This window comes from Lucilia sericata, unplaced genomic scaffold, assembly GCF_015586225.1.
Source record: "Lucilia sericata isolate MDLA Ls3-8-SP2 unplaced genomic scaffold, ASM1558622v1 Contig000600F_arrow, whole genome shotgun sequence".
Lineage (NCBI taxonomy): Eukaryota > Metazoa > Arthropoda > Insecta > Diptera > Calliphoridae > Lucilia > Lucilia sericata.
In genome coordinates this window covers 13704-28119 of record NW_023994607.1, presented here as the reverse complement: position 1 = coordinate 28119, position 14416 = coordinate 13704, and the positions used below count along the sequence as shown (strand labels likewise).

The 14416-nt window shown below is 32.3% G+C and overlaps 1 protein-coding gene across 5 annotated transcripts in view; it reads right to left on the bottom strand.

Annotated features, from left to right (window-relative positions):
* LOC119606552 (myosin-11-like) overlaps positions 1-9778 on the bottom strand; it is a 65022-nt gene extending 55244 nt beyond the window's left edge. For all 5 annotated transcript variants that reach the window (XM_037960098.1, XM_037960100.1, XM_037960101.1 and 2 more), the window contains exon 1: positions 7978-9778. In XM_037960098.1, coding sequence (XP_037816026.1) covers positions 7978-8004 — 27 coding nt within the window. In that variant the 5' untranslated portion in view covers positions 8005-9778. The remainder of the gene's footprint in view (positions 1-7977) is intronic.
* Between the last annotated feature and the right edge of the window lie 4638 nt (positions 9779-14416).

The window sequence follows — 14416 nt, the reverse complement described above, 5'->3', positions numbered from 1 at the left end:
TTTTTTTTGTCATCTCACTTAGAGATGGAGCGAAACAGCTCCTAATTAGTTCGATTTGAAATCATTAGACTTATTTTGAAGATTCCATGGCATATGACCTAACCATGGAGGCTTCAAACTCAACAAATTGTCATTTGAGTTGAGAAAAACTTGTCTACCTTAATACGTCAGAGTTGGTAGAGGCAAGGATATCCATGTATTATACATTAATGACCGATATTTTTGCGGTCATATCGATGACTTTAATTACAGCCTGAAAACCTTTGCAGACATTGGGTAATCTGATAAAGATCAAGTTCTACGAATAAAATTTCCAAGCCAGAAGTCCGAGTGCTTTACATTATACCTGGTGAGTAGCCCTATTCTACGATGGTTCTTCTTCAACCACAGGATGAGCTAAAGACAACTCACTACTCATTTTTCTCAATAGATCTTCATAGTTTCATTGTTTCAGCAATCTTAAGATCTTATCTAAAGCATTTCTCTACAACAATTCACATTCACATTGATTCGGCAATAGTACCTAGATATATGTATATTTGGTGGACCGAAATACAATCTTCATCAATAAGCCGAGACTTTGTATGACTTGATTAAACGATATGTTCTATCGCTGAGGTGAGGCGGTTCAGCAAGGTAACAGCCTCGAGCCAGTACCAATAACACGTTTTGAACTGTTAGGGATCTTAGTTTTTACACTGATAGTTTAAAACGTGTAAACTCGAAGTACAAAAGTTGCCTTGTTGACATTTTGATTTAAAAGGTTCTGTTAAAGCTTCGCGTTCCCAATTGGAAACAATATCTGAAATCCTAGGACCAATAGTTGAAAAGATACACTCATTTGAATAAAACACCAAAATGTCCAACTTTGACCTCCTCTAAGTCAGCCATTTCTTGACCCATAGAGCTGAAAATTTGTGTCTGCCCTACTATCTAATAGTTCTAACCTTGGTGCAATTTTTAATCAAAATCAAATTTTTTGAGTTGGACCAATTGACATGAAATTGCCCATATGTATATAGCAAACGAATAAATAACTTAATTAAAATTGTAATAGAAATGGAAGTTCAGATATTCAAAAAAAAAGAAAATCTGTTACCACGTTTTTTTGTAGTCTATCACCCTTATAAGGGAATATTCTTTCAGTATTTTCTCTACCATTTCATTTACTCTATGGTTTTACTATCCTCTTAATCAAATACTATGGAAATGGCAAATTTTGCGATAGTAATTCTTAATTTGTTGCTTAGAGAAATTATTTAATTATTTTTCACTTATTTTTAAGAACAATGGATGTACTTTGTATGTTGTAAGGGTAAGTAGAAAAAAAATTTGTTTACACATACAATGTATTCCCTAAAGAGCATCAACAATATTTAAAGTTTATTTTATAAGTATGATTTATAAGCGAAAATAGAAAAAAGCTTATCATTATGGTAATCAATAAATTATTTTAAATAAAAAAGCTAAACACTTTATAGAATATATGGAAACAGATATAACAGATTAGAAAGGCAAAAAAATTTAAATCTTGTGTATTTTATTTTTGATATACACATCATTTATGAGACCATAATTACTTTTATAAGAATTACAGCTTTACAATTGCCGACAACTTTTTGGACGGGTCAGAATACCACAATAAGATGATGAGATCTCTGTTTTCACGGCAGTTTAAAATTGTTTCTGCCAAATTCTAATATTAGCACAATTAGAAGGGTATTTAAACCTTCGCGAAGGTTCGATAAGGCCGCAAGTAATATTGAAGACTTAAAACTCAAAGCATTGACAATATCTTTTCGAATTAATATGTTTAAGTAACGAGTTGTCTGTGAGGTTTATATTCTTTTGATTTCTGTATATAAGATGATTGATTGGGTGAAAAAAAGACGAAACAGTAGTCGTAGCCATGTTTTGCATGGATAAATACTATCTTCTATCTACTATCTTCTTGCCCTGTTTCCCGGGCAAGATATATATTGTTACCCAGAAACTGAAATACACCGCTGTTTGGCTAATCGCAACACTAGCAGAAGTCCGAGCAACATCGTAATAAGTAAATTGGATTATTATGGCTCCCACAGGACTTAACATATTTACCGACAGACAAAAGGCAATTAGGGTCATATCAAATGATATAGTTAAATCTAAGACCGTATTGGATTGTAAGAATGCTCTAAACGATTACTCTCCCAGAGGTAAGGTTAACACCACTCAGGAGTAGTCGCCAAAAAAAAAGCATTTAATAGCTTTTAAAGGAAGGGATCCTGACGAACGCAAAATCCTTTGACGCAACGAGGGCAGAATTAAAGATATCGATGATATAAACCCATAAGTCCTCTTGGAATATTGAAACGGTGGGAAGAATTACAAAGATCCTACATGACAGTGATACTCTGAAACACATTCCTTGCCATTGTCATTTGACGCAACGAAGGCAGAATTAAAGATATGGGTGAGATAAACTCATAAGTATTAAAACGGTGGGTAGAATTATAAAGATCCTATGAGATGACCCTAACGAGATTAGGACGATAAGCCTCCTGAAAATTAGCAAGTCTATGATTTAAACTCAAATGCATATTTGGTTTGGAATAAAAATGAAATTGATTTGGGAATGCAAAAGATGTAATTAATCCCAAAATGTTATTGATTTGAGCTTGCTTCGTGCTTGTTTTGAGAATTCAAAAGGCAGGCTAAACAGGGTACTTCTTAATTGAATCCAAATTTAACTTATAGGATAAATTTTCTCTGGGCAAAGAGTACATCTTTATGAAATTCTAATGAAATATTCATTTCGGTATTAAAAGTTTCACAGTGTCCTTGGAAGCACTTAATAAAGCTTGCTTATGTTCTCCCAAAATTGTCATCCATTGAATTAAACCTTAGCTTAACTTTCAAAAGGGTCTGAAAAATTATCTTTCAAAATGTAAACCAAAATTTTGCAGCTTGGTTACAGTTTTTCGAAATATACTAAAAGGATCAAAACATATTTTTATTCTTTAAAGTTTATGAAGATAAAAAGCTTTAAGGAGACTTTTTTATGTCTTAAGTATGTATACCTAAACAGGCAAATACAAACAAAATTAACAAGTATAAAAGAATGTGTATTAATGTTAAAATTGTCCCTGCAGGTTTACAAGGAGTAAATGTATCTCTTTTAAGCAATATGGTATCCGAAAAACTAGCGAGGTAATATGTATATGTTTGATTTCAATTTTGGATCAGTTGACAGAAGAAACATGTGACATTGTCACTTTTGTGTCCTTAAGTAATCTAGAGAGTAATCACTTTAAAGTTTGCAGTTGTTTAGGAAATAGCCTTGCCATGTTGCTGGGTTCTTTTAAATATAAATTTATTTATTTATAAATGTATGTATGTGTTGGTGTATCTTTTAATTTTGTTTTGTGAACGTGTGTAAGTGGGCTGATTTGTTGTTGGGTATCAGTCAGTCAATGAGAGCCGGTGGTGCTCTCTAATGTACACAAAAATTCCGAAAAAAAAACAAGAAAAACTTTATGTTAGAAACTGTTATGTTGCTTGGAATACATACGAACACATGCATACCTACATACATTTATTTTCGTTCTCATTTTCAAAGTCTATTTTTAGGGATACAAGTAATTTGTTGTTGTTGTTTATTTTTTGTATATATGGATTATTATGGGAGCCTCCAACTTGTTTGTTTGGGAGGATGTTCATTATGTATGTAGATAAGTGTGTGTGTGTTTATGTTTCTATGTTTATGTGTAGGTGTGTGTGTATGTTGATTTTGTGTGGGCGGCTCTATTGTTGTGTAGTCGTTGTTGCTGCAGGTTGTTGGTATTTTTTTCATTATTGAAGGTTGTAAGTGTCAATGCGTGCTCATTCATACATTCATGCTCACATCTATAGACAAACTTAAATGTAGAAGAACAATTTCAACATCTAAACGTTTTACACTTGTCCACGCATTATACAACTCTGCTTGCATACAAGTTTACAAATACATATACTAATTATTATAGACACACTTTCAAAACATAGATATTGCAATAGAGCAAAATATCTTAAGTCGATTTAAGTCATATAACATATATTAGTCTCAAACAAATTAAGATTTTTTTTTTAATTTAAAATACATTTTGTTAAAGTCTTAAATGCCCCCCAAATATTTGACTATAATTTGTGACTTAAGCTGTTTTTGTATAATGCCATAGAAGTAGTAGAGGGACACATTTATGTTTTTGTAAGAGGAGCAGTTGCATTTGATTATAATTAAAATTTTATATGTATATAAAAAGTGTTGCTGTTTGCATTACCATAAGAATAATATTCAAAATTAATTAAAAAAGTTTTAAATAAAATGCGTAAATGTGAATAATAATGTAAATCAAGGAAACAATATTAAATTTTCGTTAAATGCCTAACATGGTTTTCTGAATCTTAATTGAAAATGAATTGTAACTGAAGAAGTTCTTATTGGGGACCTAAGGTCAACTATGAATAGATTTTCAAATATTTTCATAGATTTTCTTTAAACTCAACTTTTGGAAAAGAAACTTTTACGACCAAAATGAAACAGAAAATCATAATGAATTTTCATGACTTAATGTTGGAATAAAATATGAAGACTCTAGTGCACAACATGTGTACACATTAAGCGTTTTATCCACTGGGCGGACTTTAAACGAAAACTAAAGAGGTTTTTAATGACTATTAGCGTGCCAAAATCATGCCACTCACCATATTGAAACCCTCTGACTGCTGAAGTTCTTTTAAGTGACAGTCAGAACATGAAAGAAATACCATTTGCTGCAATACATTCCTCAACCAAAGTCGCTCTGCCTCTGCTCTGTGCTGGCAGAGCTGAGGAGGCTGCTGTTGATTTCTACAAATGCTCCATATGATTCCTGAAGAGTCTTCAACAATAACCAGAACACTACAATCCTGTGGTCAGTTGCTAGTGAAGAACTCCTCCAGTTTTAAACCATACCAATCGTGGGGCACTGGCAAAGTCTTTTTACCCCGGGATTGTTATAAAGATAAGCTGTGGGAAGTACACCATGGTAATATGCTCTGGCGGAGCACTTAGAGACATATTTTGTAGTTCGAAATATGCCACAAATATGCCCATGCAAAGATCGTAGATCCCAAACCTTCACTTTTCCACTGACTATTGTATTCCGGAACTGTTCATAACGAGAGATTTCCTGATTATTTTAAACTCCCACCTTTAAATGCTGTTGGTCTTCATGTTTACACAAATGGATCATGGGCATTTTCATTGAGGAATTTGGAACCAAAATCACCTTTAGACTCAATGATGCGTGTACTATCTTACAAGCTGAAATTTCGGCGATAAAAATGGCATCAAAATTGGAAAAGTTAAAAAAATATGTGTATGAGGATGACTTAGGAAAGATTGAAAGGGATAAAACTAAAGCCAACATATCTAAGTATCCGAACCAAGAAAAAAATTAAGAATATGTATTGTGGTTTTAATTTGAGGCCGCCTCAAAAAAAAGTGGCGTATGGTCCCCCTTCTACCCTACTGATAGTCAAGCAGCTATTAAATCCCTGATCGGTGTATATTCTACATCAAGACTTGTCCAAGAAGGCGTCTCTCAATGAGATGGCGAGACATTTAACAATTACTCTTGTTTGGGTCAAAGGACACGGGGACACAAACGGCAACAACATTGCTGATACTTTGACGAAAGCTGGGATGAGAATGGCTACTCTGAACATAGGCATAGAAGAAATACATAAATGCTACATGTTATGGTTTAGCTCAAGACCGTTGATCTCAAGAGCATACTTGCTCGATTGCAAGTACGCAGTGGCCTCGCTTGGATCTTCATAGAACATCGTTTCTAATAGGTCTCTGTAGAATGCATCTGAGTGCTTTTTTATCGTTTATCACTGGTCTCTACAAATTTTCAATATAATGACTTCTGTAGATGCTGCCAGAATGAGGATGAGAAAACAATTACTCATCTTCTGTGTAACTGCCCGGCCCAAGAAACGATTCTCTATCAAACGTTGGGGTCGTCGCATTTCTCCGATTTATCTGATCTAAATTCGTCAACATGGGTGTGAATTTAGTTTACATGAGTTTTAGCATTCTAACAATTAGAATGTTCATTTCAGCTTACTCCTGGCAGTCTGTCAAACCTAACCTATGCCCAACTATCAGTATCTTTGCTCTTTATTCTCTTCCTACGAATTGTGTTTTAGTTACAGCCTTCACCTGATCTCCAAATAACAAGAACAAGACAAGTCTTTGAAAAACTTCTTTACTTTTAAGTCCTGCCATGCCTGAGGTACTGGTAACAGTCCTTTAACCCGGGAAAGAACAAAATGTCCTTCAATCACAGCTACTACTTGATTTACCTTTACCAATGGATTCATTTCCCAGGTACGAGATGAAGAAATCTGTTTAAAAACGAGCTCATGAAACCTTAGCCAGTGGTAACCAGAGATACAAGCCAATGCAAATTGTACCGCAACAGTGGCTAAAATGTCGCAATATCTTTTCTTTAACTAATGAAAGTTTTATAAATTAGATCAAAATAGTTTCATCGGTGCTAATTTTATAGTGTTGCCAGCTACGAAGGTATTAGCCCTGCCAATCCTGAGGCATTGGAGACGTCTTTTTTCCTTGGGGATTGTAAGAAAATTGTATACTTTCGGATTGTAAGTGCCGAAAGTATACCAAGGTTACATACTGATGGAGCATCTAAAGACATATTTGATAGTTCCAAATATGCCACTAATCCATCTATCAGTATTTGTACTAACACGCTCATTATCTTGTTTAGAACAGAACATGACTTCAAAAAACTACTCCACTTTTAAGTTTATTCATACCTGAGGCACTGCGGGAAGGGCACCAAGGTACCTTGGAGTTTCTGTTGCACCAGATCCAAAATTTTGGTTAGCTTTGAGTATAAAACTCTCCCGTGAAACCTTAGGCAATGATAATTTATATTTACCCCGGGATTGCGGTAACATCATAACACAATTTTCACTAAACCAATATGTACCCAGAAAAACTTTTCTTTAACAGAAGAAAATTTTCCAAATTCTCAATAGGTAGGGTGTTAATTTTAAAATCGGGAGATTGAGGTTTGGATCGTTTTTAACGTAAGAGATAAATTCAATTGAAAAATTCATATAAAAAAATAATTAAAGGTTGAAAAAGTATGCTACGTATTTTGTATAATACAAAAGTTCGTTATAATAATGAAATTTTCGTTGTGATAATGAAGAAAATTTTATCTAAATGGTAAGTTATATTAAAATTAGGCCAACAGTCTAAAAATTTTCATTATTACAAAATTCCTTCACTACACAGCGCATTATGAATGTTTAAATAAAATATTAATCATACGACCAGTAGTGCATATTTTACAAACAAAAAGATTTTTGAGAATACGGGTGGTATGAGTAATATTGAATTATATTTTTCACAGACATTTTACTTTAATCAAACTTTTCAGCATATAAGACACTTTTAGGTGCCACAACCAAGCAATATCAATAAGTTTCCAAAATCTTTCAGAGAGACAATATTTTTAAAATAAATGTATAAATTGAATGATGTGAATGTGTGTGCTTTAAGTTTTCTGTGTGTTACGAGTCAAAAATAATCATATAAAGTAGTCTATTAGTTTAGTCCGATTGATGACAGTTTTCATGTTCGCTGCATCTATAAATACTCTATTAATTTGTTGTTTGTTGGTGACACTATTTCAAAAAATCCATGATAATTGAGATGATTAAAAATGGTGAATGAATTAAATGGCGTTGTGATGATGAAGTTTTCATTTATTTTTTTGTATTTATTTATTGTGATTTTAACGCATGACCTTAACGATGACAATTGATTTGATTGATTGATTGATGAATTGAACGATTGATTGAATTGATAGATTAAAAAATTTTGTGAGTGCCTTTAAATAAATCCTGTTTTGTTATGTATTTGCATACTACCTTATAGTAGACGTAGGCATTGTCCATAAGTTTGGGTTTACTTTGGTTTTGTTTTTGACGATTAAGCCCTGTTAAGCTGGGATAATTATCCTGAAGTGTATATGGGTTACGTTTTTAAACGTTAATTAAATTATTTGTTTGGTTTATGTAGCTTTTTTTTGTGATAAGTTGCAGTTCCCTACTGCTAAGGCTGCTGTAGGTTTTTGTTTTTGTTGCTGCTGCAGCAGTTGCCTTGTTTTTATTGTTATTGCAATTGCTGTAGTAGTGACCAGTTAGTTAGTTACTTTTAAAGGTCACTACTTATTAAGCTTTTTTTGTTGTCGTATGCCTATGTTTTTGTAGTAGCAGAGCAAGAGAATATGTGAGAGCGTAAGGTAGAGAGAGAGTAGTTTAGTTTAGAGTGTGTGTGTGTGGGTTAGGTAGGCAGCCAGCCAGTCCCACGTATGAGTATTTTCTTGATTTTTTTGGTTTGTTTTTCGTAGTTTTCTTATTTTTATTTGAATTATTAATTTGAAAATTCTCTTGCTCTTTATTTAGCTGCCTCTTACTCTATACTTTTTCTTATTTAATTTTTTGTTATGCTCTCCCTGTGTTCTTGTAAGGAGAGGAGGTTTTGTTTGTTTTATTTGCTATTTATGCTCCAATATTTTTTGTCGCCTCTTCCGCTGTGTCGCTTGATTCTGATGTTTTCCTTGTTGGAGACTGTAATTCGATAGCTTGGAATCGGAGTGTGTGTGTGTGTAGGAATGTGTTTTTCTTAATATGATGTTTCCTGGTAATTATCTTTTGCTATTGTTTTCTATCCCTCTTAGTTGGTTGGTTTTGTTGTCTTATTATGGCTTTTTGGTCATAAATTTATAATGTTATGATGTTTGATTTGGTCTGGTGTTTAACGTTCTACTTCTACTTCCACTTAGAAGTGTGGAATAGAAATGGTTATGTATGTCTTGTCTGTCTGTCTGTCCTTTTGACAGACTGTCAGTTAGTTTGTAGGTCTGTTTTAACAATTTTGTTTTCTGTAGAACTTCTTTCTTGTCTTGAAGTCTTAGAAGCTGAAGAAATCTTATATATGTATGTTCGTATCTTATTATTGTTGTTGTTATTTTTTTATTATTAATTTTCGTTGTATTTGCTGTTTTTTTCTTCTAAATATATTTTTTTTTGTATATTTTACATGGACTTTTGTCCCGTTTTCGTTGTATTTATTTTGTGTGTGTGTGTGATGTTTAAGTTGTATTTAGCTTTTGGCTTTGCTTTGCCTTTTGGCTGGCTGGTTGTTTGCTTGATTTGTATTTGTTGTTTTGAAATTATTGATTTTATTTTATTTTTGCATAGAACACAAATTGTTATTTTGCACCTTTTTTTAATTTTATTAAAATATTTTCTTTTTTTCTAATTTTTTTTCTATAATTATTTTGAATAATTAATTGAAAATAATACTTTTGTTTGCCACTCAATTTAATTGCTTTTATTTGTTTCGTGTGTGTTGTGTAAAGGCACCAGGGGAATCAAAAATTATGTGTATATCCTTTTAAAAGGATGTATTTCTTTTTGTAACAATTGCTTTGAGTTGTCGTTTCTATTTTGCCTCAAACAAACTTGAAATTTTTTTCTTTAACACATTTTTAGCACTTTCTTAAACGCGCCGCCGTCTTGCTTTTTTTTCTACTTTTACATTTTTTAAGAACAAATTTTCTTGGAATTTCTTTGCTAAATTTTAATTATTAGAATTTTTTTCTTAAATATTTTGTGTCCAATAGTAAAGCTATTTTTAGTATAAACGATTTTATTTTATTCTTTTCTATTTCTTTTTTTGGTATTTTTTTATATTGAAATATTTGTATTTGAACGACACACACTCTCGCGCGTTGCTTCGTTTCGTGTTTCAAAACCTTAAACGTTGCTTATACAACTGCCCTTACATACGTAGCTTGAATGCTCGTTAGGCCTTCAAAAGTGCATTCCAATGCAAGAAAAAGCTTTGCTAAAGCTTCTTTTTAACTCTCCAAGTGCATATGTAAGTGTTTTATTGTATTTGCATTTGTATATGTTTGCTAAAGCTTTTTTGTTTGCTCTCTCACTCTCTGTTTGCATAGGGTTCTTTCGTAGTGCTATTTCCTCTCTGTGCGTGTGAAAGCTTTTTAAGGGTTTACATTAAAGCTGTTGAAAGTATTGATTTCTTTTGTTGGTAAACTAAAACGTACTACATCTATTATGTGTGTGTGTGTTTTTGTGCTTTAATGCTTCATTCCAACAATAGATGATGTTACGCGGAACATTAACGTCTTGTTGTTGTTGTTTTTCTTTCTGTTAATTCTTTATATCCTTGTTCTCGTTTAACGACATTTAATATTGTTTTTGTTATTTTTTTCGCCAGCTCCTCTGGTGTGCTTTTAAAAAAATACTACAGCAAAGGACTATTATAACATAGACAGAATGTTGGCGCTAGGCGTTATGCGTTGAAGATAATTTTTTTTGAAATAATTTAAGAAAATTTTCTTAATTTAAAGATCATTTTAAATTTTGTATGCTAGAAGAGCTTTTTCATATTTAATTTTAAGTTCAATTTAAGTTATATGACCATAACCTAAAATAACTTGAGAGAGACTTCATAATATTATTGTTGTTTAATTTTAACGCAATGCAGCATGATATTCCAGACTAAGCGGCTCCGGTTGGTAATAATAAAACTCCACCATGTAATTTTAGCTTAGTACATTAGAATTGTCTTTAAGTAATAAATATTTTTTTGTTTAATTTTGCTTAAAGTTTTACTTGAATACAAAATTTTACTCAATTTTACTCGTATGTAGTATATTACCTACATTTGTAAGTAGGAAATGATTGTTTACAAAACTTTTTTACATACAAAAAGGTGGGTAAACAATGCAGCTTTTGTTTTTGATGAATATAAAATGTTAATAATATTTTTTTGTGTGATATTTGTGTGATATTAATGCAAAAGTCCAGGTGTCAAACCGGCAAAAACAAAGTAAATTTCCACATAAAAGTAGGTGGACGTTTTAACATGTCAGAAATGGGTGACATTATATTGATATTAGCGGAGCTAACAAACAATATTCGAAGTATGCATTCAGTATAAATTTAAGGTTAAATCCCCAACATATTAAATTTTATATGTATTTCCATTTTCAATAGAAAAAATTCTTGGTCTTAGTCCTACTATGTCAAATTGGCTTTATAAAAGTGTAATTAGACCAATTCTAGCTTATACTTCATTAATCTGGTGGACTGCTTTAGACAAAAAGTGTAATATCAAACTACTACAAGGAGTTCAGCGTACATGCTGCTTGGGTATAAGTGGTGCCATGTGTACTACTTCAATCAAGGCTCTGGAAACGTTGCTAGATATTCCACCCATTGTAACATATATAAGATATGAGGCGGCGCTTACAGCCGAACGGCTCTTTACTTTAGGCGAACTGGCCAAAAACGGTTATAGGAAACGTCATCAATGTATACTGGACACATTGGAAGGTTATACACATTCATTGGACGTGCCTGATCGCATACCAGACACTGAATATGTCGGAAACTTTGAAACGCTAATCCCAGATAGAATGTCTTGGTCAAGCGGAACAGTAGGAATCCGTTGTTACACGGATGGCTCTAAACTGGGGGAAAAAGTGGGGCTGGGGTTCTATATTGAAGACCCAGAAACAGAAATATACCACCATTTACCATCATAACACAAGCTTCCAGGCAGAAGTACGAGCAATAACGGAATGCGTAAATTGGATTAGAATAAATATGGCGTCTACAGCGCTAAATATATTTACCGACAGCCAGAAGGCAATTAGGACGATATCAGGTGATAGAACTAAATCTAAGACCGTATTAGATTATAAGAAAGCTTTAACTGAATACTCTCCCAGAGGTATGGTTTACATCATATGGGTATCTGGCCACTCGGGAGTAGTCGGCAACGAAAGGGCGAATGTAATAGCTTTAAAGGGAAGGGAGCCCTTAAGGGCTCTTGGAATATTGCAAACAATCCGTTGCCAATAGTGAGCTTACCACGTTTGTTAACATTTAGACAACGTATGTGTAAAAAATTTAGATTTCGACAACGAATTGTTGCAATGTTTACAACGTTGCGACATAGTGTTGTCGTACGTATGTATATACTTTGACAACGGTTGTTATTGAAAAATTACAAACTCTTTGGTGCCAATTTGGTACCAAGCGTGTATATTTCTTTTTCCCTCTGTGTAGTTCTTTTTAAATGATGACCTCTTAATGGCAAATGTGCGATATGTATTGCAATAAATCTCTGAGTGTGAGTATGTTATAATAGTGATGCCCATGCATCAAGCAATTTCCCAATTTAAAGCGATTTTTTTCTTTTTTGGATTTTAAGCTCTGTGTGAAAATACTTGTAGTACGTTTATATACATATATACTGTGACTTTTAAACTTTTAATAAATTTGAAACATTTAAGCTAAAATTACGGAAATTGTTCATTAAACTCAAGTAATTGAAATGGAAAAAATGGAGAAAAAAAAAAAACAGAACTGACCGTACAGCAGTTGGCATAAATGTCTATTTTGTGTGCCAAAAAAAGAGGAACAACAACAACACGAAAAGAACAAAAAAAATCTTTAAGATTAACTTTTATTTAATGTTCAAAGGATTAAATAGAATTTGATAGTAGAGCAGTAAAATGGAAAGTTATCTAGGTTTATGGATCATTGGACGAAATTGACAAGAAGTTGGATTATAAAACGTTCATCTCATTTTATTTTATTTTGCTGCTGCTTTCTTTTTTTCTTTCTTTCTTTTTTCACTCATATTCTCATTATTAAAATGTATATATTTCTTTATTCTTGTAGTTTACTAAAAGACAATAACAACACTTCGGGTAATTAAAATCTACATTAAAGTAAATACAAAAGATGTAGGAAGTGCAAATATTTGCGGTTCATTAGAGACGATAAGAAAAAAGATTAAATCTATAGTTAATGAAATTTAAATCAGAAAGAGAGAGAGAGTTTAATGGCTTTTACTAGTTTTAGTTACTTTTGAGCTTGAGTTTTTCATATATACCCCTACATGAATTTAAAATATGTTATATTATACCCTACACTACTGTACTGGGGAGGGTAATATGCGTTTATGCTAATGTTTGTAACATTCAAAAAATATTGGTTCTACACTCATTTTAAAGTATACCAATCGGCTTAGAATCGCTTTTGAGTCGATTTAGCTCTGTCCGTCCGTCCGTCTGTATGTCTGTCTGTCTGTCTGTCTGTCTGTCTGTCTGTCTGTCTGTCTGTCTGTCTGTCTGTCCGTATGTATGTCTGTCTGTCTGTCTGTTCATGTAAACTTTGTGTGCACTCAATATTTCGCAATTTTCAAGATAATTTGATGAAACCCAAAAACGAAGCCTATTAATTGTTAAAATCGGTACATTTTTCCGTATAGTCCACATAGAACCGTACTCCCCGAATAGAACTTTTGAGCTTATAAATATGTTAAATGTTCTTGTATGACTCCAAAAATCGGCAAAAATACATCTTAATGATAATGCTGATTTTCGTTTGATTTAATCGGGACTCATTAGACCCTATCTCCCATACAAAATGATTTCAAAATTGTTTAAATACTAATATCACGATGATATTCTGCATAAATAATTTTAATGTAGACGTAAATCCTAAGGTACCATTTAGAGTCTTTAAACACTAAACTTCGTCTATATTTGGCAATAAACTTTTTAAATGTTTCTTAAAAATAAAATTTTTTTCAGCAAACTTTTTACATATTAATGCAAGAAACAATTCAAGAGGGATTTACTACGAAAATGCATTTGTACAAAAAGTCTAAAACATATAAACAAAACAATTAATAGTTTGACATTTCTTAAGTAAAAAAAAAAAAACAAACCAAAATAAGTATGAACAAAATAGAATACAGAAAATGAACTTAAAATTGAGATTATTTTCAAAACACAATAGGCACAAGAGGTTATAATAACCTAGTTTATACTCTAACGATTTTACTTTTAGGAAAACAAAATGTTAAATTACTTTTTTACACATGTACTCGAACACTAAACTTGCATCCATCTTTACTAAACCAATTTTTAGTTGTCAATGTCTTAGATATTTTTTTCAATAGATTTTAATTGTTTTTATTTTATTGAAAATTTGTGTATGTTGTACATTAAGGTGGTCCCCGTTTGTATGGGGAAAAAATAAGGTGCTGTTGTCCATCTCACAATTAAAATGTTTGGTACCTTTTCATATCATTAAATAAAAGAGATATTCTTATTTAGTCAGAACCCTACATGTTCAAAATTTGAAGAACGAAAAGGTACCAAACAGTTCTCTATTAAAGAATCTCATTCAGTGTTTGCTCAATAATCTTTTGTTTTGGCTTATAAAACAAACATAAAAAGTACTATTTGAAGAAGAA